Source organism: Artemia sp. Qi Xiang Cuo, chromosome 12 (genome assembly GCF_049724085.1).
Source record: "Artemia sp. Qi Xiang Cuo chromosome 12, ASM4972408v1, whole genome shotgun sequence".
NCBI classification, from domain to species: domain Eukaryota; kingdom Metazoa; phylum Arthropoda; class Branchiopoda; order Anostraca; family Artemiidae; genus Artemia; species Artemia sp. Qi Xiang Cuo.
In genome coordinates, this window is record NC_142805.1 from 59,044,090 (window position 1) to 59,070,716 (window position 26,627).

Sequence of the window (26,627 nt, forward strand, 5' to 3'; positions counted from 1 at the left end):
TAATTTTTTTTGTCGTAGAAACATCGAAAAGGGCTCATTCGATTGGAAATTGGTGTGGCTAGTGCCCTTTTTAATAGTCAAAAATGATTGGAAGGCAACTAAAACCCCTTCCTCGCCCACCATTTCCCCAAACATATCCAATCAAAATTTTGAGATAGCCATTTTGTTCAGCGTAGTTGATACCCCCACAGTCCTCAGGGCAAGGGTTGTAAGTTATGCCCTGGGGGCATATAAGACTTTTATAGAAAACGTTGTCGTAGGAACTTCAAAAAAGGCTCATTCAATTGAAAACTCAAAGTGCTAGTGCCCTTTTTAATAGTCGAAAGTGATTGGAGGGCAAATAACCCCCCTCTCACGCCCACCTTTTCCCCAAACACATCCAATCAAAATTTTGACATAGGCCTTTTGTTCAACGTAGTTAAAAGTTCTGAAAATTAGGTCTTTGAGGATGACACTTGGTAGATTATTTGATTCTATTTTTGTTCATTTTTGGTTTAATGGAGTTCTTCACTTTTTAAAAAAAAACTTATTTTGTGGAAAAAAATTTTTGATTTATTTCTGTTCGTTTTATATTGACATAGTCTTTTTCAGGGAGAAAGACTGAGCCTCTTCTGAAGTTAAACAAACCCCTTCCATAAAAACCTTTAATACCCCCTGGGCACAACTTAAAACACTTGCCCCTAATCCCTTGGGTTTTTTTAAACCCCCAAAGCCTTGTTATATAATATTTTTTGATTATTTTGAATAGAATGGCTATCTCAAAATTTTTATTAGATGCCTTTCGAGACAATACGACGTTTCTGTAGGGGTGAGAGGATAGCTGCCCTCTGATCACTTTGACTCTTAAAAAGAGCACTAAAGTGTTTCATTAATAATTCAATGAGTCCCCTTTGAAGTTTATATTACCACACTTTCTTTAAAAACCCTATATTTCCCCAGGGCATAACTTTCAACCCTTGCCCTGAGGGCTGGGGGGATTTTTTATCCTCAAAGACATAACTTCCAGACCTTTCTGACAGCCTTAACAAAGTGGCTCCGTCAAAATTTTGAAAGAAACTGTTTGGGGAAATGACAGGTGTTGCAAGGAGTATTTGCTCTCTTTACACTGTTAGCTAATAAAAAAGGCACAAATTTCCTTAATTTCCCATCAAATGGACCCTTTTTAAAGCTTCGACGACAAAACTTTATATGCCCCAAGGGCATAACTTACAACCCTTGTCATGAGGGCTATGGGGGAGGGTTGTCATCCTCAAAGACATAATTTCCAGACCTTTCAACTACGTTGAACAAAATGGCCATATCAAAATATTGATTGGAAATTTTTGGGAAAATAATGGGCGTCGGGGGGGGGGATTCTGCCTCTGACTACTTTTGACTATTACAAAGGGCAATAGCCCTCCGAATTTCCAATCGAAAGAGCCCTTTTTGAAGTTTTTTCGACAACACTTTCTATATGACATAAAATGCCCCCAGGGCATAACTTATAACTTTAGCCCTGCGGGCTGTTGGGGGTTGACATACTCAAAAACATAATTTCAGGACCCTTCAACTACGTTTAACAAATTTGCCGTATTAAAATGTGGATCGGAAGTGTTTGGGGAAATGATGAGTGGGGGGGGGGGGCATTCGCCCTCCGATCGCTTTTGCCTATTAATAAGGGCACTAGCCCTCTCAATTCCCAATTGAAAGAGTCCTTTTTGAAGTGTCTTCGACAACGCAGACAAAGACCTAATTTCCAGAACTTTCAACAAATTGGGAAAATTGTTTGGGAAAATGGTATGCTTGAGAGGGGTGTTAGTTGCCCTCCAATCACTTTCGACTATTAAATAGGACACTAGCGCTTTCAATTTCCAATCGAATGAGCACTTTTTGAATTTTCTGCGACAACACTTTCTATAAAACCTTATATGGCCCCAGGGCATAACTTACAACCTGTGCACTGAGGGCTATGGGGGGAGTGTCATCCTCAAAGACATAATTTACGAATTTTTCAGCTACGTTGAACAAAAGGGCCGTCTAAAAATTATTATTGGATATTATCAGGGAAATTGTGAGCATTGAAAAGATGTTATTTCTCCTCCAATCACTTTTGACTATTTAAAAGGGCACTAGCCCTTCGAAGTTTCTATTACAACGCTCTATAAAAGCCTTATATACCGCCAGGGTATAACCTACAACCCTTGCCCTGAGGGTCGAGGGGGGGGTCGACCATCCTCAAAGACATAATATCAGAACTTTCAACTACGTTGAAAAAATGCCTATCTCAAAATTTTGATTGGATGTGTTTGGAGAAATGGTGGGCTTGAGAGGGAGATTAGTTGGCCTCCAATCAGTTTTGACTAGCCTATTAAAAAGTGCATTAGCCCTTTCAATTTCCAATTGAATGAGCATTTTTTGAAGTTTCTGCGACAACATTTTCTATAAGAAAAACCTTATATCCCCCCAGGTCATAACTTACAACCTTAGCCCTGAGAGCTCTGGGGGGAGTGTCATCCTCAAAGGCCTAATTTCCAGAACGGTCATCTACGTTGCACAAAATGGCTATCTCAAAATTTTGATTGGATGTGTATGGGGAAATGGTGAGCTTGAGAGGGCGGCTAGTTGCCCTCCAATCACTTTCGACTTTTAAAAAGGGCACTAGCCCTTTCAGTTTCCAACCGCGTGAGCTCTTTTTGAAGTCTCTACGAAAACGCTTTCTATAATAACCTTATATTACCCCAGGGCAAAACTTAAAACCCTTGTCCTGAGGGGTTCGGGGGGTTTATCCTCCTCAGAATCATAATTTCCAGAAGTTTCAACTACGTTGAACAAAATGGCTATTTCAAAATCTTAATTGAATGTGTTTGGGAAAATTGGCGCGAGAGGGGGCGTTGCTCTCCATTCACTTTCGACTTTAAAAGCGGCACTAGCACTTTCAAATACTATTCAAATGAACCCTTTTCGAAGTTTCTACGACAACACTTTCTATAAAAACCGTATATGCCCCCAGGATATAACTTAAAACCCTTACCCCGAGGGCTCTCAGCGGGTTGTCATCCTAAAAGATCTAATTTCCGGAGCTTTTAACTACGTTGAACAAAATGAATATCTCAAAATTTGACTGGATGTGTTTGGGGAAATGGTGGGCGTGAGAGGGGAGTTAGTTGCCCTCAAATTACTTTTAACTATTAAAAAGGGCACTAACCCTTTCAATTTTCAATCGCTTGAGCCCGTTTTGAAGTTTTACGACAACTCTTTCTATAAAAACTCCATATGCCCCCAGGGCATAACTTACAACCCTTGCCCTGAGGGCTGTGGGGGTTGTCATCCTCGAAGATGGCTATATCAAAATTTTGATTGTATGTGTTTGGGAAAATGGTGGGCGTGAAAAGGGGGTTAGTTGCCCTCCAATTACTTTCGACTATTAAAAAGGCCACTAGCCTTTCATTTCAATTTCCAATGGTGAGCCCTTTTTGAAGTTTCTACGACAACTCTTTCTATAAAAAAAAACTTATATGCCCCCAGGGCATAACTTACAACCCTTGCCCTGAGGGCTGTGGGGGGGGGGGGGGGTCGTCACCCTCAAAGACCTAGTTTCCAGAAGTTTCAATTACGTTGAACAAAATGGCTATATCAAAATTAATATTGGATGTGTATGAGGAAAAAGTGGGCATGAGAGGGGGGTTAGTCACCCTCCAATCACTTTCGAATATTAAAAGGGGCACTAGTCCTTTGGATTTCCTATCGAATGGGCCTTTTTGAAGTTTCTATGACAAAGCCTTCGCTAAAACCTTATATGCCCCGTGGGTATAACTTTGAGAGAGCTCTGAGGGGGTTATCATCCTCAAAGAACTAATTTCCAGAACTTTCAACTACGTTGGACAAAATGGCTATCTCAAAACTTTGATTGGATTTGTTCGGATAAATGGTGGGCATAGAAGGGGCGTTAGTTGCCTTCCTATCACTTTCGACTATTAAAAATGGCACTAGCCATTTCAATTTACAATCGAATGAGCCCCTTTTGAAGTTTCTACAACAACGCTTTTAATGAAAACCTTATATGCCCTCAGGGCACAACTTACAACCCTTGTCCTGAGGGCACTGGGGGGGGGGGGGTTATCTGAAATAAAAAAATATATATAAGAAATTATACCTGGTTATTAGTAAACACACGAAAAATATGCAAGTCTGAGTGGGGAGAAAATCCAAGACATTCTTTGGTGGAAGCAATAACTCCAGCAACAAACGTACCATGACCTAGGCCATCGTTAAGAGATTTTTCTGAGGTCCAATTGGTCCGCTCCTTCACCCTCTTGAAATGAGGATGATCTCGGGGAAGTCCAGTATCAAACACAGCAACACGCACCCCTTCACCTAAAATTTGATTCAAGGATATCAGTTTTTGAACAGAGGGCTCTTATGGTTTATTTTAACCAATTTTGCAGTAATAAGCATATAATAATAAAAATGATTTATTTACGCCCTTATACCCTATGTTCTCTTTGAATGTTTAAAAAAGCATAAGAAATAAACAAAAAGAAAACTAAAAATCACTTTTGAGGAGAACGACGATAACATGACACGTAATAAATAAATCGATTTCGCTAAAGCAGTGGCAACACTGTTTATTCATCAAAATAAAATGAAATAAAAATATACAAAAAACGTGCACAATATTTCAAATAAAAAAGAGGAAAATAACAAAAAAAACTTGTTTTCACTGATAACAATAAAAGTCCGAGTATTTCAGCTTCGCGGCCGGAATTCTTTATCAACGGGAAAATTCTTTATCAACGGCTGATGATACGGCAGTTTCAATTTCTGAGAGGAATGATGAGGAGTTGGAGGCAAAACTTGATACTGCATTTTCTAATGTTCTTGAATGGTGTTCCGCAAATTTTATTGCTTTGAATTTATCAAAAACTAATTTCATAATTTACGGCAGGAAGTCAAATATATGCCCTCGTATTACCCGAGTTACTTCTTCAAAGTATCTATTATCAATATCTCGGGCGAATGTGATAAAGTACCTTGGACTTATGATTGATGAAAGATTATCTTTTAAAACACACATTCAAAATATACGCTTAAAGATTTCAAGGTGTGTTGGTTTAATGCGGAGGTTAAAGCATTATTTGCCCTACTCTGCTTTACGAAGCATTTATTTTTCTCTGATTCAGTCTAATATTAATTATTGTTCTCTAGTATATTTATCTACATTTAAAAGCCATATTAAACCAATACAGATTTTACAAAATAAAGCAGTAAGAATCCTCAAACTTTTTATTTCATCGCCTATTTCACTTCCAAATAAGTCTTCTACAGTATCTTTGTATATTTATTTTGATATACTTCCAGTTTCTCAACAATTTACTCTTTGAGCAATTATTTTCAAATTTAATTATGACATTAAGAAATTACCGCCATATTATCTCAATCAAAGTTTGTTCTCCCGATCACAAGATTTACATCGTTATGACACGCGACAAAAAAAGAGTATCTACATTGACAAGTATAGTACTCAGAGATCTAAATTTGCCCGGTTTGTGTCAATAGCCCGGTGCTGGGATGCTCACAAGGATTTTATTGATAAATTTTCTTCTATCCATTTAATAAAAAGGAATCTTAAATTTCATTTAGTTCAGGATTATTTTTAATTAAGTGTCTTTTTAATATGATTAAGTTATTTGTTTGGATTTTTGTTCTATCTGAATGTGGGCCTCTCGGCTATCTTTTAGTATGAATTTATATTTAATAATATTGATCTCTATTTTTTTTATATATATTTATATTTATATTTGGATCCTGGGCTAGCTGCTACTTTCATATTATTTTTGTATTATTGTATCTTTGCCGTCGTAATTATCTTTGTATTGTAGCGTAAAATTTTTTATTGTATCTTTGTCTAGGCCTAGTTTTTCGAGCTTGTCTCCCCATGGGCCTATGTCAATTATATACATGTTTATGTTAATAATAAAATGATTGAACTTGAACTTGAACTGAATAAACTAAAAAGACATACAAAGAAAAGGAAAAAAAAAACAAAAAAAAACATAAAATATAAAAAATTACATCTTAGAAATGTCCAATATGTAAATATTCACCTTGTAATATTACCGAAACAAGCATAAATAGGACAAATTAGGTCGTCTCTCTTGTACATCACTATTTAACAAAGCAACAGCAGGGATACGCTTGGTTGTTGCTTTGATAATGAAGTCTAGCCAAATGGAACAATCTATTTATTTTTTTAAATCTACATTTGCTATATTTCACTATCAAACGAACAACCAATTGTATCCCTATTGTGGCTTTATTGGAATATGATATACCCGAGAGGCGATGGTGATTTTTGTTTTGGATTTTTTGGGCTTGTATCTATATTTTGTTCCGCGGACTTTTATTTATCATTTTATTATTTTTGCACTGAGGACGGCTGAATGGAATTCTCGGCCGAAATTTTTGTCCCCTTTTTACACAAGCCGTGAATTATCTCGTTTTTTTTTATTGTCCAATATAATAATAATATTTATTTATAACCCACAAAATACAATGGAAAAACTGTGGAGTAAAAAAAACCCAAAAAGAAACATAAACATACGATTCTACAATACAACATAAGTAAATTGACTAAATTCAAAAAATGGCTAAAGAGGGTTCAAAAATACCAATCATTTTCTGAGTGTTACAACATAGATCTGCATATATTTGTTTCAGTCGCGAGGGCGCATGAACAATGTCAAATTTAGAAACGATTCTATGGTTGTGGTGCGTTTACCACCGAGGCAAACGCAGCAGATATTTACAATACTCAAAATATCCTGAGCGTATTTTTTTCGTATCCTTCTTGCGAAGGAGGAAAGAAAAACCAGAAAGATAAAACACCGCAGGGACATAAAAACTAGAGTAAGGTCGGCAAAGTCCTTTTCGGTTATACCGACCACGATTGGGTGAAATTTTTCCGTAACCAACCCACATACTTTTCAGCACGCTGGACGTAAAAGCGGAGCAAGTAGATAGAAGTGACGTGGAAAAAGCTAGACCTAACCATTTATTACTTGCTGAAAATGGTATAGTTGAAGAACTCAAACAAAGAGGCGCTGCTGGTGGAGGACTCCCAAAACACAAAAACTCACATTTGGCAGTATTAACTGAAAGGCTGGGATGCCAAATGGACACTTTTAGTGCCTTTTGTACACTTTTTCACTCTGAAGGACACCGGGACAATATTGGATCAAAAAAGGCTGCTTTTTGAAATAAAAGACACTTTTTGGATATTTTTCTAAATCAAAAATTAAATGTCTTTATTTTCTTCTTTTTTTTTACTTTTTTTTTATTTGTACTTTACTTTTAAGCTTTGGTAACGGCTTGAAGATTTCTCTTAGATGTTTTTTGTGCCCTGCGCAAGCACCATTTATCAACCGAATAGGACCTAATGTCTTAAATAATTTCTTAGACTACACTGCTTTTCCATTTACAAAAAATTAAACGAGAATAACGGGTTTTAATTTCTATAAAGCAGTGAATACATAAAATTCTATAATGCAGTGTCTATAAAGCATGTATTCACTGCTTTATAGAAATTAAAACCCGTTTTTCTTGTTTAATTTTTTGTAGACCTAAAGTATAAACCAATGTGGTATGCTAGAACTATCAAATCCATCTTTTTCTTCTATCCTACGGTTGTCGTTTGTCATCAAGTCGGTCAACTTCAAGGATCTACCTACTGCTGGTGGAAAAGTCACCAAGGCCGCTGAGAAGGCTGGAAAGAAGAAGTGAATGGCCATTCCCTGCTGGCACGTTCCGCGTAAATCCCTTTGGCGTGTAGCCGTGTGCATATGGCTGATATTATAAGCCTTCTGAAACCTATTACTGATTCTAAGTGGGAGCAAAGGGGTAGCTAAGCCTGTAAATTTCCACGGCGGTGGTGGGCATCCAGGCAATGAGGCTTGATTCTTCGTCCAGAGGCTGCACAGGAAGTCTTCTAGCGCACCTCAAAGTGGTGAAGGGATGTAAACATCACCGAGCTCCACACCGAGCAAGGTGATGGCCAACGCGCTTTGGGTGACCACAAGACTGGGGACCTTGTGATGTACCTTATCCCCAAGAAACGCTCAGTAATGATGACAAATATGATGATTAAAAGTTTGGCTACAGCATCCCCGGTATTACGCAATGTGACGAGAATGGTGTTCTCGTCGAAAACCATGCTAGCTACCGTCTTATCAAGAAGAAAAGGCCTGAATATCGGCTGCTGTAACCTGAGCTCGATTAAATGTTTATTGACACAATCTTTTGTAACTGATGAATATTATCTTTATAACTTTGATAATCTGTTTGTTCCTTACACGAGACTAAATGGACATAACATCTTGACTCTTGAATTTTCGGCTGGGAAGGCGGTCTCTTTTTTAACTCGGGACCATTAGATGGATCTGGCCGGGCAGGAGTAGGTGTCCTGTTGTCCCCCAAAGCTATCACTGGGCTCATCGAATATGAGCCTGTGTCTGAGAGAATCGTACGGGCAAGAATTAAAAGTCGCACAAACAATCTGATTATCCTTTGCGTTTATGCCCCAATAAGAGATGCCACTGAACAGCAAAAAGATCAGTTTTTCAGTGACCTGCAGACAGTCATTGATAAGATTTCCCGGAAAGATATCCTCCTACTTGGAGGTGACTTCAATGCCAGAATCGGCAGAAAGCTGAATAACTTGGAACAGGCGATCGGCAAGCACGGCCTCTGAGACTGGTGCACAAATGGAAACAGGCTTCTGCTGTTCGCAATGCAGAACAATCTCGCTGTGACTAACACCTGGCTTAGGCACAAGTCGTGTCATACGTATACACGGGAATTTCGTGAGGGAAGAGTAAAGGCCCAAATAGATTATCTCCTTGTATCCCGATGATGGAAATCCATGGTGTTGGACTCGAGAGTGTGCAGAGGTGCTGACACGGAATCAAAAGATGGATCTGACCGCTTCTTTCTGAAAACAAGGCTAAAGTACAAACTTAGCTCAAGGAAGACTACTATGCCGAACCAGAAAATAGACGTGTTGAGGCTGAAAGTAGATGAGTACCGAGGAGCATTTGTCCTTGAACTCTCAAACCGATTCGTTGTCCTTCAAGATGACACCGAGGAGGCAACCCCGACTGATCAGTGCCCCAACTGCCCCAAGATAAAGATTGAGAAGAAATGGAACAAACTCAAGGACCACATCAATGAAGCTGCCTCAAACATACTTGGGTTTGTCAAGCATAAAACCAAGAAATGGATCTCAGAAAAGACACTCAAACTCTGACAAGAAAAAAGAAATGACCAACAAGAAATCCCCCACATACAAAATGCTACGACAAGAATGTTACAAATCGGGAAGAGCTGACAAAAAAGCCTACTGGTTTAATGTGCCCAGTGATATGGAAAGAGCCACATAACGGAACGATGCACGAAAACTCTATAAGATACTTGGAGAATAAACTGGGAAGAAGAAGCAAACTACCATTCTCTCACTTAAGGTGAAGGATGGGAAAATACTCACAAGCAACGAGGAGCATATCGAAAAATGGTGTGCTCACTTCCAAGAGCTATCGAGACCAGAAGACAACAGTAATCGAAAGCAACCACTTACTGCACCGCAGAACCGCCCACACAACCAGGCTTATTAAATGTATGTACAGACCCACCCTCCAGGGGTGAAGTAATTAAGGCGATCCAAGTTTTGAAAAACCATAAAAGCCCAGGAATAGTTGGAATTCCTGCCGAGCTACTGAAAGCTCTCCCTGAGGTGGTGATGGATAAACTTCGTAGCGTTATAACTGAAGGCTGGGACAATGAATACATCCCAGATGACTGGAAGACCTCAATAATTGCCCCTATCTTCTAAAAAGGAGACCTAATGGACTGCAAAAACTACCAAGGTATATCCCCTATCCGCATTGCTGCCAAGCTGTTCGCAGTCATACCTTTAAATAGATTCAGAGACGCCAGAGACAGATGCACTGGACTCAACCAAACAGGATTCAGTCTGGACATGGGTTGGTGTGACCAGATTTTTAGCCTGTGACAACTCCTTGAATACCGGTTTAAACACCAGCAGGAAACAATTCAAATCTTCATAGATTTCATTACCGCGTTTGATTCGCTCAATCGTGATGCAATATGGGAAGCAATGAGAGAGGACGGTGTGCCTGAGAAGATCATTAATCTGCTCAAGGCATACTATGCTGGAACAAAGGCCCGGGTAAGAGTCGATGGCCATCTTTCAGATCTAGTCCTGATCGAGGAAGGTGTACGATAAGGCTGTGTCCTTTCACCATCTTTGTTCAAATTCGTCATCGATTGGATCCTCAGGGTCCTGGACAAGTATAAAGGCGTTGCAGTGAGCCCGTCCTTCTCCGTCACAGATCTTGACTATGCTGACGATGTGAACATGCTTGCTGAATCTGTTGCAGAAGCCCAGGCTATGATAAATGACATGGCAGTCAAGGAACTCTCGACTGGTCTCCAAATAAGCCTACCAAAAACAAAATCCATGCGAACAGATGGGATGGATGAAACCCCTGTTGCCCTAAATGGTATTCAGATAGAGGACGTCCATTTGTTCAAATACCACAGATTGATGGTAAATCGTGACGGCAAATCTTCAGAAAAAACCTAGAGCGACATATTGTCAGACTGAAGTGTCTTCCTTCAACTACAGAAGCATGGAAGCAGAGTAAAATATCGCCACACAAAAAGCTCCGAGTATATGGAGCTTTGGTTCTCTCTGTCCTCCTCTATGGATGTGAAACATGGTCATTTAAGGTAGCCGGAGCGTTGAGCTTGAATATATTCAACCACAAATGCCTACGCTATGTCCTGGGTATCCACCTCTCAGATAGAATCTCGAATGAAGAAGTAAGGAGAAGATGTGGGGATTGCCCACTTGTCTCTGACATTGTTAAGCACAGGAGACTGAGAAGGTTTGGCCACACAATGCGCAGACCAGATGACCATATAAGCAAAATATGTCTCAAATGTCTACCACTACCGGCATGGAAGAAGAGGGCAGGAGGCTTAAAGAAGACGTGGCTAGCAATAGTTAAGTCTGATCTGGAGCCAATAGGAGGATTCCGAAAATACAGCCGTCGCTGGGATCGCCAGTGGCATGAAATGGTGGAGCCTGCCACTCTCGAGCGAAACCTATGGAAGGAGACATGTCGTCATCTGCTGGGCGCCACGATGAGTCTGGATACGGCTTGAACGTGCAACAAGTACAAGTAAGCACAAGGTTCTTATTATACTGCTGTCATAGAAAGAAAGGAGTTTCGCAGAAAAGCTGTGTTGTGGCTCAATTTTATTTATAGCCGCTAGAGGATGTTTCTGTTTTAAATTCTATACTTCCAGCTGTGATTTTTTGTCTAACGCTTGCCGCCAGTTTCTATCGAGTATAACTCAAGCAAATTTATTTCAATCAGCCTTGTCTTCTCACTTTTTTAGTTCTCGAAAACGTCATTTTTTTCTCCGGGCTACTTCTAAATGTTCAGAAAACGACAAGATAGAGGAGTTGTTAAATGATTTTAACCCCTTGACCAACCAGTTGACTGAGTGGGTAAGGAGAATGACATATTTTGTTGAATTTTAAAACCATATAGGTCAAAATAGACATTTCGTTGCTACAGCCGTTGGAACTTTGTCGCACCCACAGATCCTTAATCGCTACCGAAGATAAACGAGTCGCAATATTTTTCGCATAACTTATGAAAATGCCGAAGTGAAAATGAATCTCTATGATTGTTTCTTTACTTTTCAAATAAGATAGGTAGCGGCATTGATAATCGATATAAAATTTCGCTCTGTTGACATTCTAATGACGATTTTTTTAAGCCATATCTTCAAATTGAACTAGTATTATTGGTAGTGTTAATGACAAAGATGGAAATACTTGCAGAACTCATGCAGGTAATAGACCGTGAGGAAGCGGAACAAAGAAGGACGAATTTCACCGTTTTTTGGCACTTTTTTCACAGGCTTTGAAAATTCATAGTGGCAACCCTGTATAATGGCTAGTTTTCTAGAGGGACACTAAAAGTGTCCATTTTTGGCTGATTTGGACACTTTTGTCCTTAAAAGTTTTGGTAACCCTGCTGAAAGGCCTACTGCGGATAGTGCGGCTGAAAGCAGGTCAAAGTTGGCAATTGGACTTTTTTTTTGTCTGGCTAAGAAGCAGAACATCATCAGCACAAGCAACGTGACTAATGCCTAAACTATCATTGTAAAAAACTGACGGTTGAAGACGTCGGAAACACGAAGCTAAAACACACTTAAATATACTCGGAGATAACACGGCACCTTGCCCAACGCCTTTTTTTTAACAGGAATATGCTCCCCTACAGTACCATTCCACTTCATCATAGCTCAAGAATTAGCATACCAATACTTAAGTACGGAAACAACAAAAAGGTTAACGCCAGACCAAAGAAAACAAAGCATTTGGAATGAATTAAATTGTCAAAAGCACTAGATATATCAACGGTCAAACAATACAGGAGACTTTTTTGAGCAACAGCTTGTTTCAGTAGCCGACCCACAATATGGTGAGCTTGCCCATACCTTTTCTAAAACCAAGCTGGAAGGGCGTAAATCGCACTTGGAGTTAACAGCCGGTAGCAGCATATATTCAAATAGCTTACTAACAAAACAAGACACAGTGATAGGACGGTAATTAGAGCAAGCACTGGTCCTTACCCCTCTTAACAATGGAAGATACACATCTTGAAAAAAAAAACCACCCGACACAATGGACTGTGCCAAGCTTATCTGAAACAATAACTGTAAATACTTAAGTAGTTCAGGACAATCATAAGCAAAAAACTTGAATCAAAGACTATCACTATCAAGAGACTCAGACTTATTCACTTGCTTAACAGCTCGGAGTATAACACAAGATTCCACGGATAGCACTTGAAATTGGTTGATACGAACTGCAAGGATTGAGTTGACAAGCTTTGTAAAATAATTTTGAAGATTAACATTAAATGAAAGCAGAATATTTTTATAATGGGAAACGAAATCACATAGCCGAAGAGAGGAATTAAGTGGATGTGAACACTTTACATTGTTTATAACACAATCCTAGGATTTCTTGTCGCAGGGACCATCCCAGGCATTTAGTCTCGCTCTACGCAGGGAATACTTGTACTCTCGTTTTGTTTTTCGCTTTATTCGATGGATGATCACACGACGGAGGATGATCACAGGCTATGCACACGCGGAGCTTTTTCTTTAGCTATCTTCACTTTAGGATCAGTCTTCCATAAGTGATTGCGAGCATCCGTTCGCACGCGCTCAGAGGGGACAGCTTTTTTAGCGGCAGACTTGAGACAGAACATTATTTGCTGATAATACGAGTTGATATCTATCCACGTTGGAGTTGTATATACAGATGTTTGCAATAAGTGGAATGGTACTTCAATAGCTGATAATAACTGGGACGACGTCAATACATGTTTTCTCGTATTGTAATGTCTTGTCATAGAAAATTAATCTTATACTTATTTAACAAAATTAGAAACAAAAACAAAAAATTCAATTTAAGTCACCTAAGCTATGGAGCCCGTGTTTCAACGGTACCTTTTTTATGAACTGGATTCAAGTATATTAGTTAAACAACCCTTATCCTGAATTTTCCCCGACGCAAAAAGATATACAATGTATATAACAATTCAAATAGTGTTACTTTCTCAAATAGATCTTATTTTTGTCAATGAAATTTTCCTTTTAAATCCATTCCTTTAAATTATACAGAAAAATATTTAGATAAACCAAAATTTTAATTTAATTAATCTATTAAGTTTTCAGTAAAGCGCAAATGACGCTCAAATAACGCTCCTTACAATTTCTGCTACCATTTACCTTTAATTCCCAAGTTCCAAAGCAGCTCAGCTTGTAAAATGGAAGTTATTTGACGGGGAACTGACTTCAAAAGTTTTCTAGCGGTGTGTCTTCCAGTCGCATGCCAAAAGTCTGTTCCCTAGAAAAAACAACGGCGGTCGGGCAAAGTTCGTTGAAGATTATCTCTTGTCAAATAATTAAATAAGTTATACAACTTAGAGCAATTTAAATGGCGAAACAAATAATTAAATTCCATAATTAAATAATTAAAGTTATAAAATAAAGTTTGATCGAATTCATTCAGTTATATTAAATAATTAAATTCCAATAAAATTCAGAATTAACTTTTGATTAAATTTTATGTTCTTTGAATCTTTCATGGAAGAGATGAGTTTTTTTCGGTTTTTTGTTCGTTAATTTAGTTTCTTTTAATTTTTCAATTTTCTTTTAAAATAATCGGTCTTTTAGATTTCGGATCTCTATCTAAGGATTTTGTGTTTCTTTCCATTCGGGTTGCAAATGCTGCATACCGATAGTCTGTTCCCTAAAAAAATTTCAGTTGCTCAAGATTTTTTGATGATAATGTCTTATCAAATAAGTACACAAGTTATATAACTCAGATTAACTTAAATAGAATAACAAGTAATGTAATTCTACAATTAAATAATATAAGCAGTAAAAGTAAATTCTAATTAAATTCATTTTATTTAAAGTGATTCGACTAGATTTTGATGAAATCAAATAATTAACTTTTTATTAAGTTCTACATTCTTTGAGTGTTTCAAGCAAGAGAGTGGCATTTTCGGTTTTTATCTGTTGAATTAATTCTTGTCATTTTCCTTTAAAATATAGCAGTCTTTTGAGTTCCATATATCAAAGAAATCTTTCCATTCCTTCTATTTAGATTGAATCTAGTTTGATATATTTATTCACATTTATGTTCAAAAAAAAAAAAAAAAAAAAAAAAAAAAAAAAAAAAAAAAAAAAAAAAAAAAAAAACTCAACCAGAGGACAGAAAGAAGTGAAAAGGCCAAATCAGATATTTCAGCAAGGGCCTCCACTGAACCGTCCTCAGTGCTAAAAAAAAGACTTAGAGTGGTTAGAGTTAACTTCGAAAGGCATTCTTTTTCTTTTTTTTCAGGACTGAGAACGGCCTGGAGGAGGTTCTTGTCGAATGTCAGCTTTGATCATTCCGCCTTTTATGCCCACTGGCTAAAAATCACCTTTGTTTTCTCGATTATTTTTTTTGTCAACCGTCATGTGTAGCCAGTGTAGTCTTAGAACATATTTATCCACGTTTACATTTTTACGTTTCTCACAGATTGCTTGTTTTTCTTTTCGTATCCCTTTCTGTTTCTTTTGCACCGGAGACGGCTCGGCAAAAGTCCTTTGTCGAAACATCTGCTTTTTATTCAATTTTTTGCTAACCCCCTTTTCAAATTTCTTTGCTTGTCTTCATAAAAGCAGAAAACGTAGGAGAACGAAGAATAATGATTCAAATCAAAGCTAGTGAAAAGATTCCAAACAGTGACATCATCTGGTTAAACATATACTAAAGGTATGTACTAGGTACTAGATGTAGGCCTATGTAAATGTACATATCTGCTACATTATATTTCTGCTTAAATAACAATGAAGACCACACAGCCTTTCTATAGTACAAATCACAAAAGGTAAACAATGAGGAATTCAAAAAAGCACAGATAAACATAAAATAAGACTTACAATAGAATACATGGCCAATAAAAATAAAATTAAAACAGTCCTAGCATCATGATCTTTGTTTTTGTTTGTTTTTCTATAGTTTTAATGACCATGTATTTTTTTTACAAGTTACCATTTTACAAGTTAACATTTACCATTGTTTTAAAGATTTACATTTTTTTTTTACCGGAGAGCGAGGCCGTATCCAAGAGGTACCGTATCCATTGCCGGGTTTGCCGGGTATTTAACATTTATATGGCCTTTGCTGATGACGGCTCTTAGAAATAGAGCCGAAATATTCATTTAGAGAAATTTTCACTGTCTTAAAATAATTCCTCGTGCTATAGTCTTTTTTAATTGTATATCTTTGTCTCTTACTATATCTATCTGTACATAATATTTGCATTGAGTTTATCATACCTAAAATTAAAATTATTTTGCAGTAATTATTAGTATTTTAGTGCTACCTTTATCAAGTATTTTGCAGTAGGCATCAAGACATGGCTAATTGTAGAAAAAGCCAAGACAGATAGTACGAGTGATTGAGAGGCAAATCTAGCATAAGCCCCTTTTTAGAATTGTACAAAGATAATATAACTCTAAGTGCTAATAGATCAAGTTATCGGTTGTTCATTTAAGGTCCATTCTAGTGTAGGGCTAAGGTTGAAACTCACGGAGTTTCAAGACGTAAGATTCCATTGGTTTAGGCCAACTACGCGATTGCCACGGTCTACTAGAGATATTTGCAATATCTGCGACTGAATTTGGTTGGACTCACAACCAGCGAACAAGAGAAACCTAAGCCTAATAGGCTTGTCCGCTTATGGTCTAAAGGTTATCTGTGGTCTGAATTAAAATCAAGTATTTTGCAGGCATCAAGACATGGCTAATTGTAGAAAAAGCCAGGACAGATAGACCGAGTGATTGAGAGGCAATTCTGGGATAAGGCCTTTTTAGGAATATACAAAAATTATGTCATTTCATTTGTCGATAGATAAGTCTATCTATCATCCATTCAAAGATCATTCCTAGGGCAGAACTAAGGTAGGTAGTCATAGAATTAAGGGACGAAATATCGGATTGATTTTGGGTTGACGCGTGACGGAAGGGTATCTAAGAAAAGAACGGCAGATATGAAAAGCCGAAGCCGAATCACGGATCTACTTTGGTCCAGCAATCATACAGTTTTAATCCTTATACGATCAGGTTCAAAGAAGATGCGGCTTGTCTACCTTACATTTTTTGCTAAAGTTTTTGTTTTGTCCACTGTCTTGTTTATAATTTCACTTTTTTTCTACTTTTTCATTTATTATATTTTAAATGGCAAAATCACTTCTCCCTGGGTATCTAAATATTTTTTGGACAGAGTTCAAATCCCTGCAGATTATTAAATATTATAACTGAAGAGCATTTTATATTTAAAAAGTCAGCTGAAAATAGAATAACAAGGACATGTTATAGATAGAATTTGTAAAATAGACGTTGAAATAGTCGTCACATAAACTACATGAAGATGGAAGTGCAACCACAGAGAGAAACTACCAAAATTATATGGTGAAAATCCTGCGTTTCACTGGGTCATGTCTGTTTGGCTTACATCAACCGTTTTATCCCCCCCCCCTCTAAAGTTTTTGTCAGATTCAATCAGGAGCAGCAAAAATACATCAAAACAAATTTTTGTTCACAAAAAAAAAGATTTTCAGAACTTTTTCACTGTTTTAATTTTTGTTTTAACTTTTGATTTTTTTACTTTAAGTTATTTTCGTTAACTAGTCACATTAATCCTTAAGCGTAAGTTGAAAAAAGGAAGTCAGCTAACCCCGCCTTTTAAAATCCTGATTGGTTTTCCTGTGTTCCTCTGCAAAATTTCAAGTCCGTAAAAAAAGAAAAGCTAAATTCCACCTGATTTGATCCTCTCTGAAGTTGCAAGTTCATATTTGTGTAATCTATGTACCGTGAGGAAGAATCCAATATTTTGTTCGAAGGAGATGAGTATTTTCCGGTAGGGGTGCTAAAAAACATGAAAAAAGCATAACAAATTTGTTGATACGAATTTTTATTACGTTTTTACGTTACGGAGAAGGAGGTGGGGTAAAATCCCGTACCCTCCCCCCTCTCTGGATACGACCTTGATTGGACGAGTATTTTAATGGAAACAGCAGTACGGCTATTTTACAAATATTGCCAGCCAAGTTGATAACAACTTAACAAGCCTAAAGTTACACCAAAACGAAACAGAGAGAATACTTGTACAATACCCCGTGATCCAGTTTGATATAGAAGAGCCAATCAGATGGAATTTACCTTTTCATTTTTTTTTTTTTTACTGGCTTGAAATTTTGCAGAGGAACACAGGAAAACCAATCAGGTTTTTAAAAGGCGGGGTTAGCTGACTTCCTTTTCCAACATACGCTTAAGTATTAATGTGATTGATTAACAAAAATAAGGTAAAGTCAAAAATAAAAAGTTCAAAAGAAAAAATTAAAGCAAAAAAGTAACACAGTAAAAAAGTTACAAAAATATTTTTCTGCGAATAAAAATTTTCTTTGATGTGTTTTTCTTACTCCTGTTTGAATCGGACAAAAATTTTGGAGGGGGAGGGGGTGAAACGGTTGAAATCAGCCAAACAGACATGACCCAGTGAAGCGCAGGATTTTCACCATAGAATTATTGTAAAGTAATTTCTCTCTGGGGTTGCACGTTCACCTTTGTGTAGTTTATGGATGGCTATTTTAATAGAAATAACACAACGTCTATTCTACAAATCCTCCCATTAACATGCCCTTGTTACTCTATTTTCAGTTGAATCTTTAAATATGGAGAAGTGATTTTGCCATTTAAAATTTAAACAAATGAAAAAATAGAAAAAAGTGAAATATTATAAATAAGACAATGGACAAAAGAAAGCAACCTTTAAATATTAAAGCATACGAATACTTCAGCTTCACATCTGGAAGCCTTTATCAACAGTAAAAAATAAAAGAAAACAAGCCTAAACAAAACATAAAAAATATACATAAGTTTGCGCTGTTATCTTTTCTTCATGTTTTGCGAAGGCTAGTTTTCTTTTATTTTGTTATTATTTTTATTTACTGGTGATGAAGACTTTCAGACGCGAAGCAAAAATATTCAAAAATTTTTATTATTGAAAATTTATTCAAAAATAATCAAAAATTTTATTTAAATTTTAATTGGTAATTTTTTTTGTCCACTGCCTTATCTAAAATATTACGCCTGTTTTTTATTTTTCAATTGTTTAAATTTGAAAACGGGAAAGCACTGTGGTCAACAAATTAGTTTTTTTTAGCATCCTTTTTAGTATTTAATAATTTATTTAGTCTTGAGGGTATCATTCTCCCAAATGGTACAAGAGATTTCCTACTTTCAGTTACGTAGTCATATTCAGCCACCAGCTGAAGTTAAGTCTGAGCAATAAACTATAAGCCATGTTTTAAGAACAGAAAACACAAAAAAAAAAAACGACGAGAAAAGGCTCACCGAAAAATCCAGCCTCCTCTGCTTAGGTTTCAATTCGCAGTCTACACCAGGACTGGTACAGTTGTCAGGATGTGGAATGTATTTCAATGTTCTCTGGACCAAGCGTTGTCTAGTAACTCTTTTGATGTCTGGATGACTCATCAGATTCTCAACAGGATTCACTCCTTTTATATCCTCTACCTAAAGAAACATTTAAAAGTTATTTGAGAACAAAGAGAAGAACTAGATGAATTTAAGAAGAACTAGGAAACAATTTAAGAAATTATACAACTGTTAAGGTCCTATTAGTTCTCTGAACGATTTTAAATGTATTAGAAACATAAAAACCTATGTCATCAGCACTGATGTGGCTTTTTAAAGATAATTTAGGTAAGAGTCATTGGAGTACTATTGAACATGTTAAGTGCGAGGTGTCTTCCATTTGTTACTTTTTTCCCCTAGGCAATTCGTATAGAGATTGTGGTAAGGATCGTGCGATGTAAATAAATTTCGAAGAAGTGAATTTAGTTACTTTTAGATGTAGAAAAAGTGAAAAAAGTGAGCAATTGCAAAGAACCTTAGGTCAGAAAGTAGTAGTAAAAACGGGTAAACGTTGGTTTTCTACTTTTTCATTATATCCCTAATGACCCTTCAGGGCCAACACCCGACTTTCTTTTTGTTTCTTTCATTTTCAGCTAAAATAATTTGTTTATTTAGTATTAAAAAAAAAAAATTATAGCTCAAACACAACATCTCAAATGGAAATCAATCTGACATATGCATAATGATAATTACGTTATTTAAATACTCATCAATCCTTGTTGACAGCAAAGAGAGACTTACTTTTTCAAAGTCCAGCAATTTAGGTTCATCAGCGTTTGGCTTCAGACCAAATGTACTGCTGTGGCAGGTGGACCATTTTCTTGGCACTTGGGAGTCGAATAATGACAAAATCAAAGCAGTTTCATCACTCAGTGAATTTTTTTAAAACAAATATCCTGTTGAAGGGTTTCATCTATGCTTTATACCGCGTCACTGTGGAGATTGTTTAAAGGTAGTGTACAGGTTTCTGTCATTCAATGTTGAAATTGTCAAATACTCAGAAAAGATAGAGAGCTCCTTTTCGTTGAGAAATATCCCAGCAAATGCTACACCAATTGACTTCAACTTATTAAAAAGCAAGTGGATAAAAAGTTTGTCATGTTGAGAGGTTGTAGTCAAATCAGAAAAGTTCTGCATACATTGTCTTCCCTTTAAAAGTTTCATAATCTCCAAATATAGGGGCAAGCCATCCCTTATGTCTGACCACTGCTCTAGAAGTCACCGCCAAGTGTAAGAAAGCGTGTTAGGACATGCCTTATCAGTACGCGTTTTGTCATATTCTTTTCTTCCTGGATTTTCCGCGGGTCCTCTAGTCTGCCACACAAATCGTGAAGAAAGAAGCATAACGAAATGACAAGCTGAAAAGAATTATTACCCAGCTGTTCAATTGCCTTCTTGAATACGATGTGTATGGAGTGGATTCTGCAGGCCCTATGTTCACGAAGCCACTTCCGCCACAAAAAAACTTTTCTTTTCATCAAGAATTTTGAATACTTTCTTGTTTATACTAGGTCCATCAGAATTGAGAGTTGGCAAAATTTCTAAAGGTAAACAACACTCAGACATGCACTTAATCAACTCGCGTTCAAGATCAGCTTTAGCGCGGACAATGAAAACAGTCGTCAAATACAGGTAGACAACCTTCCCACCCATCTTAGATCAAAACCACACCGGTTTTCCTGCAAGCCAAACATATAAAGCCAATTCCATCAGCAATACCAGTGCACCAAAACGAGATACAGGTGTCTGATAAGGTTTTTTTTTCCACGAAGACGAATGAAATTCGTTTTTGCTCATCCTAAGAAAAACAGAGTGTACTATAACCTGTGACATAACAGACCAGAAGCTAGGGCCCACCTTGAATTCACACCAATCAAGATAGGCAACAATGAAACAGAAAATATAGAAAGTATTCCAGAGAAAAGGTGTTTCAATCTCTTTTGCTTCTTTCTATTCAAAATTTAGTTTTACCAGTAGTTAATCAACATACAATAGCAACACTAGCCAGAATTTGTTTCAAGAGTTATTAAAAAGTGACAGAAATGACTTTTTCCACCCAAAAGTGACAAAAAGCGTACGAAAAAAGTGACAAAAAAAAAATATGAAAAAGTGACTCTGCAAAATCCCTGTTGTGGTTGTTGAAACTTGGAAGGTGGCGCATTAGATCGGATCTCTAGAATTCTATTTAGCTTTTAGTAAAGCGCAAATCATGCACTAACCATTAGGGGGTTTAAGAGGCAGCAGCAACATTCCTAATTGTGGTGATAAACAAAGAAAACGAAAAGGGCCATTCAAACCAATCTGAGGGAAAACAATGAATTTGAACAACTTCAAGAGAACAAAGGAATATCATCAAGAAATAATAGGCGAAGCGTAAGAATAACACAAGATATTACAACTATAATATCTTCTTTTTCTGCACACAAAATTCTAGACAGACAGAGACTCCTCTCTACTTTGGTGTACTGTGATGAAACGAACATGAGGTGATTTTCTGAGCCCCCTCCTGAGTTTACACAACCCGCCCCCAGAACAAATTGACCAACAAATAAAAATTACCTAAATCCTTCATGATCCTTCACTTTGCTCTGGCTTGGTTTTTGATGGGTAATCAGTAGTGGACTTCATTACCCTTTTTAGTGAGTTTTTTCTTTCTCCCTGTATTCCCTGCCATAGAGCTTTGCATGGGGTATGTGATGATCTGTATATGGTTCTACCTTTGGAATGTGATTAAACATGCAACCACTAAAATAAATGCAACTACCAAACTTCACATTTTCTAAAACTTGTTTATTGTATAGTGAATGAAAGACATAAATGTGGCATTTTTAAAATGGAATCACATTACAAATTATATCTTTGTGAGAATGTTGATTAAAACTCGAAAATTCGTAATTGTTTCATTGACTTCTGACTTTTTTTTATAGGCAGATTTATATAAATGTACAAAAAACTGAACCGAAAACAAAAGCGGGGATGACACCTTTGAGAAATCAAATTAGTATAATCCTTTAATTGTAAACAGACTATTAGAGCCTGGGAAAAAACTGTGGGGTCCTAAGCTAAAAGTGATCATTTTGGGGTCCTCATAGATGTTGTTGAAATGTTGAAGCAAACATGCAATGTAGTAAAAAATGGAACCCCACTTCGATAATGTAGGATTTCAGGCCAAGGTCTCTTCGCTTCAATAGCAATTCACATAGGGGGTCCTTCATGATTAAAATAAACAGTTCATTTTAAACAAAGTGACTAACTTGCTAAAGTAAATTTTGAAACAATTTACTTATATGGTTAAAGTATTGATTTTATATACATATACACACACACATATATATATATATATATATATATATATATATATATATATATATATATATATATATATATATATATATATATATATATATATATATATTCTTCCTACTGACATTATATAACTGGTTGTGTTCAAGCCTGAAAGCTTAATCACATAGCAAGTTGATTTTATCTAACAAAAAAATAAACTAATGTTAAAGTTTTCAGGTATTTTTCTCGTTTGAATTAAAATATTAAAATTGTTGCTCAGTAACCGTAAACTTTTTGCAGTTTACATAATAACTTTAGTGATTCTGAACTGAACTTATAAATTTTTTCAACTTTATTCCCTGTCTTAAAAAGACATAAAGATAGTACTTGTTTATAAAGTTAGTATTGGAAACTCAACAATCTTATTTATGCTATGTATGACATCATATAAGAAAAGCTTATACAATGCCATAAGAAATGCTTATATGATGTACTAACATAGTACATGACGTCATTTGCAAAACCCAAAATTAAGGCTCTTAAAGAAGTTTTTCAGGCTTTTGACCTATCTATATCATTTTTTTTTCATGCAAGAATATCCCAAGATACCAATTTTCCCAATAAAATATGAAGCCGTTTTAGAGAAAAACATACATATACAATTATTGCTCATTTATAAAGATAGTATATATATATATATATATATATATATATATATATATATATATATATATATATATATATATATATATATATATATATATATATATATAAATATATATATATATATATATATATATATATATATATATATATATATATATATATATATATATATATATATATATATATATATATATATATATATATAAATAGATACATAATGCTCAGGCCAATTAGCTGCAGTTTTTCATACCATTACAATGTCAAAGTCACTAGGGTAAGTGCTAGCTGCATTATTTCTTCCAATAATTCTCCAACCAAATGAACCATTAGAGTAACTGAGGGCATCTTCAATGATTTTCCTTCGAACTTTTGAAGCATGGTATCCATTGAAAGTGACTATATACTCTAAAACATGAAAAATACAACTCAAAAAAATAGCCTAATGAATATTAAAAAAAAATGCAGCAGATAATTTATTACATTTTTTAATTAGCAAATTTAGGTTTGATGAAAGTTGCAAATTGCAATCTTTTTTTGTGCTTAAATTGCAGAAATTTCCTCAAAATCTTACTGAAAAAGCAATTGCATTTTATATTTCCATAAAAAATATTGGATAAATTCTTGAAATCCTAGAAGAGCCTTTTTTTTTTTTTTTTTTTTTTTTTTTTTTTTTTTTTTACAATATGAGTTTACTTCAGCAGCCTCAATTTCATTTGCTGTACTGAACAGTTATTCAAAGCACCTATTTCATTGGCAAATGTCTTTATTTCAAACCAAATCCCTATTTTAGATTAAACAACCTGTAGAGTGAATTCACAAAAGTTATGAATGGCATAATGGATATTTTAATTCTAGGGGGGGGGGATTGTCGTTTTGTTTCAATTTCTTCAATAAAAATACCCAAAAAGTCAATAACCCACAAAAATGTATTCTTTAAAATCTACGAGGATATGGGCAGGAACAATTGACACCCCCTGTAAACAACAATAAAAAAGTTTTCAAAAGAAAGTTAATAGCAAAAGTAAAACTCTAAATAGATAGAAATTATCCTGTGTATGAGAAAGGATGCTGACTCCTCAATCCCCCTGCCACTCTTAACACTAAAGTTCAACCAGAGGTTAACTTAAAGCATTTTAGAGTCCAAAGACATGGCCAGCTGGTAATTTTAGGTGTTTTTCACTGATATCCTTTCAAAACACTGGGACTGAAATTGTTCTTTCTTAAAGCAATGGAACATAAATCAACCCTACTACTCTCAAAGGCATGGTGTCTTTTTTATTACATATGCCTTTGTTAGAGCAGTCATTTTGGAAGCATTGCTGAAAAAAAAATCAAATTTTAGTGCAAAATGTGGGGGTGGAGGAGTGGTAGGCACCATATACAGGATAATTTCTATTCATTTTGAGTTCTAATCAGCTCCCTCTCCAACTGCCCCTTACACCAAAGTATATATTCAGCTAATATTTACATTAAAGTCATAATATTGGATATGACTTTATTAAGCATAGTTACCTTGATTTGGCTATTGTTTCCAAAAAGAACTCTATATAATTGTGAGACTAAGCCAGAAAACACATGGAAAAATTCTAAGTGATATTGGATCTTAATTATATTGTATGTTATTGAATAAAAAATATTGTTGTGTTTTGAAGAATAGCACTCACACTGAATACATTAATCAATGTGAATTATCCAGATATTATTTTCAAATTTAAGAGGACAACATATTATGATTCTTCTTAAAGATTTGTATAAACTAAACTAGGATCTGAGAATTTTGGTAGTTCTATTAGAAAACTTGCATTTTACTTGAAACTGGTCAATGTATTTCTACTGATACTTGACAATTATAGTTCAATTACATTAATGTCTCAGCAGAATCATAAATTCTGATTAGCAGCATAAGAAAACAGTCCAGCTATATCTGGCCCTATTGGGGGAGGGGGGACAGACTGGGATGCAATTAAAATATCAGCAATTATAGGGTATTGTTTGCAAGCTAGAAAAAGGCTAATTTTGCTTTCTATTAATATTCATAAGAAGTAGAAAGCTGCTAGACCATTATTTGTAACAAGCTTAGAATTGACTAGATCTAGAAAGCAAACCTACCCAACTATTAGAAAGATTTTCTAGCTAGCACTTTTCAGCACTAAATTCAAATTATTACACTGTCAAAATTGTCAGGTTTTGAATGTTTGCTTAACTTTTGTAATCAACAGTTTCAAAAATAGTTAGGACTTCTTTAAACCTTGTAAAATTGTAATTGAGACCAGTTATTAATAATAATAATAAAAAAAATTACTATGACTATGGAAGCATGACTAATTTTTGAATAGCTTCCTTTTTCAGTTATTAGAATTTTAGCTAGCTGGTGTCATAGGGCAGCTTTGCTTTTGATTGGTTTTTATAACTTACAATTTTGATGCTAAGATGTAGGCTAGCTTATTTGGAAATATAAACTCCCTCATTATATATGGAAAGACCATTGAATGGACAGCCTAAGGATATATTCATCTTATTCTATCTGAATGGGTATTAATAAAATTGTAATTTTATTTCTGATGCAAATGAGAAGTAAGTTTAAACTTTACCCCCCCCCCCCTAATATGCAAATATATACCCTGAATTTAGGCCTATATATATAGGGTAAAATTCATTTTTGGCAAAAATGATTATTATATTTGAGAAGAGCATAAAAAAGGAATCAAGTGGTACATTTACTTTATTCATAAGTTAATATGAACTGTAAAAAATTTACCAGAATTTCTTAGCCTAGTATTTCTTTTAAGTAGGAAAATTTATAAATTTATAAAGGAATTTCTCACACTGTACCTACCATTCTCAACAACTGATGAGCTGAACTCAATTTTAAGTTCACTTTCATAACCAGATGGGCTACAAGCATTCACTTCATCCGATCTTGCTTGTTTGATTTTGAAGAGAAAAAACACCATGGATAGTATAATAAATGTCCGCATTTTGCTTAACAGCTAAAGTCACATTTTTGAGTTGCTTCAAAAGATGACGAAACTCTGTGCACCCCTATGTAGGCTTAATCTCAAGACAAACCTGCTGCAAAAGAACAATGAATCTATATTTTGAACTTTTTCATCTGCAGAGACATCTAATAAATGAGCTAAAGCGGTTCATAGATGACAATAATTTAAGAAACTGAAAGTCTTATTTTATCTTCAGGCAAAACTGCAGCTACTATTGGACAAAAAATGAACGAAAAAGCAATGAATAGAGAAACAAGTATATACCATCTTGTCCAGATGATTTAGTTATTATGCAAAAAAATCTAATTGTTTTATTTTCTATAATCATTTTTCTTTTCTGATATTTAAACTTTTTCAAACCTTAGCAGGGTTTCCACACCGTAAGTACATTTAACAGTGTTTTCCATAAAGTGACAAGAAGTTTTCACCATCCTCAAGAGTAGGAAAGATAATGCATTTTTGTTACGGTTCTACGAGTTTGGACAAAATTTCACAGGGGAGAGGTCAAACCTCTAACTTCTCACCTCCTCCTACATATGGCCT

The 26,627-nt window shown here is 35.6% G+C and overlaps 1 protein-coding gene and 1 pseudogene across 1 annotated transcript in view; both read right to left on the bottom strand.

The window, feature by feature from the left end:
• LOC148946343 (membrane-bound transcription factor site-1 protease-like) overlaps positions 1–26,159 on the bottom strand; it is a 94,412-nt gene extending 68,253 nt beyond the window's left edge. Inside the window, exons 1-5 of the mRNA XM_089098385.1 lie at positions 25,922–26,159; positions 23,336–23,490; positions 19,054–19,233; positions 13,873–13,990; positions 4,133–4,353 (exon numbers count right to left, since the gene is read on the bottom strand). Of these exons, the coding sequence (XP_088954511.1) occupies positions 4,133–4,353; positions 13,873–13,990; positions 19,054–19,233; positions 23,336–23,490; positions 25,922–26,063 (816 nt within the window). The 5' untranslated portion in view covers positions 26,064–26,159. The remainder of the gene's footprint in view (positions 1–4,132; positions 4,354–13,872; positions 13,991–19,053; positions 19,234–23,335; positions 23,491–25,921) is intronic.
• LOC148946345 (uncharacterized) lies at positions 12,487–13,493 on the bottom strand (annotated as a pseudogene).
• Positions 26,160–26,627: the final 468 nt, after the last annotated feature.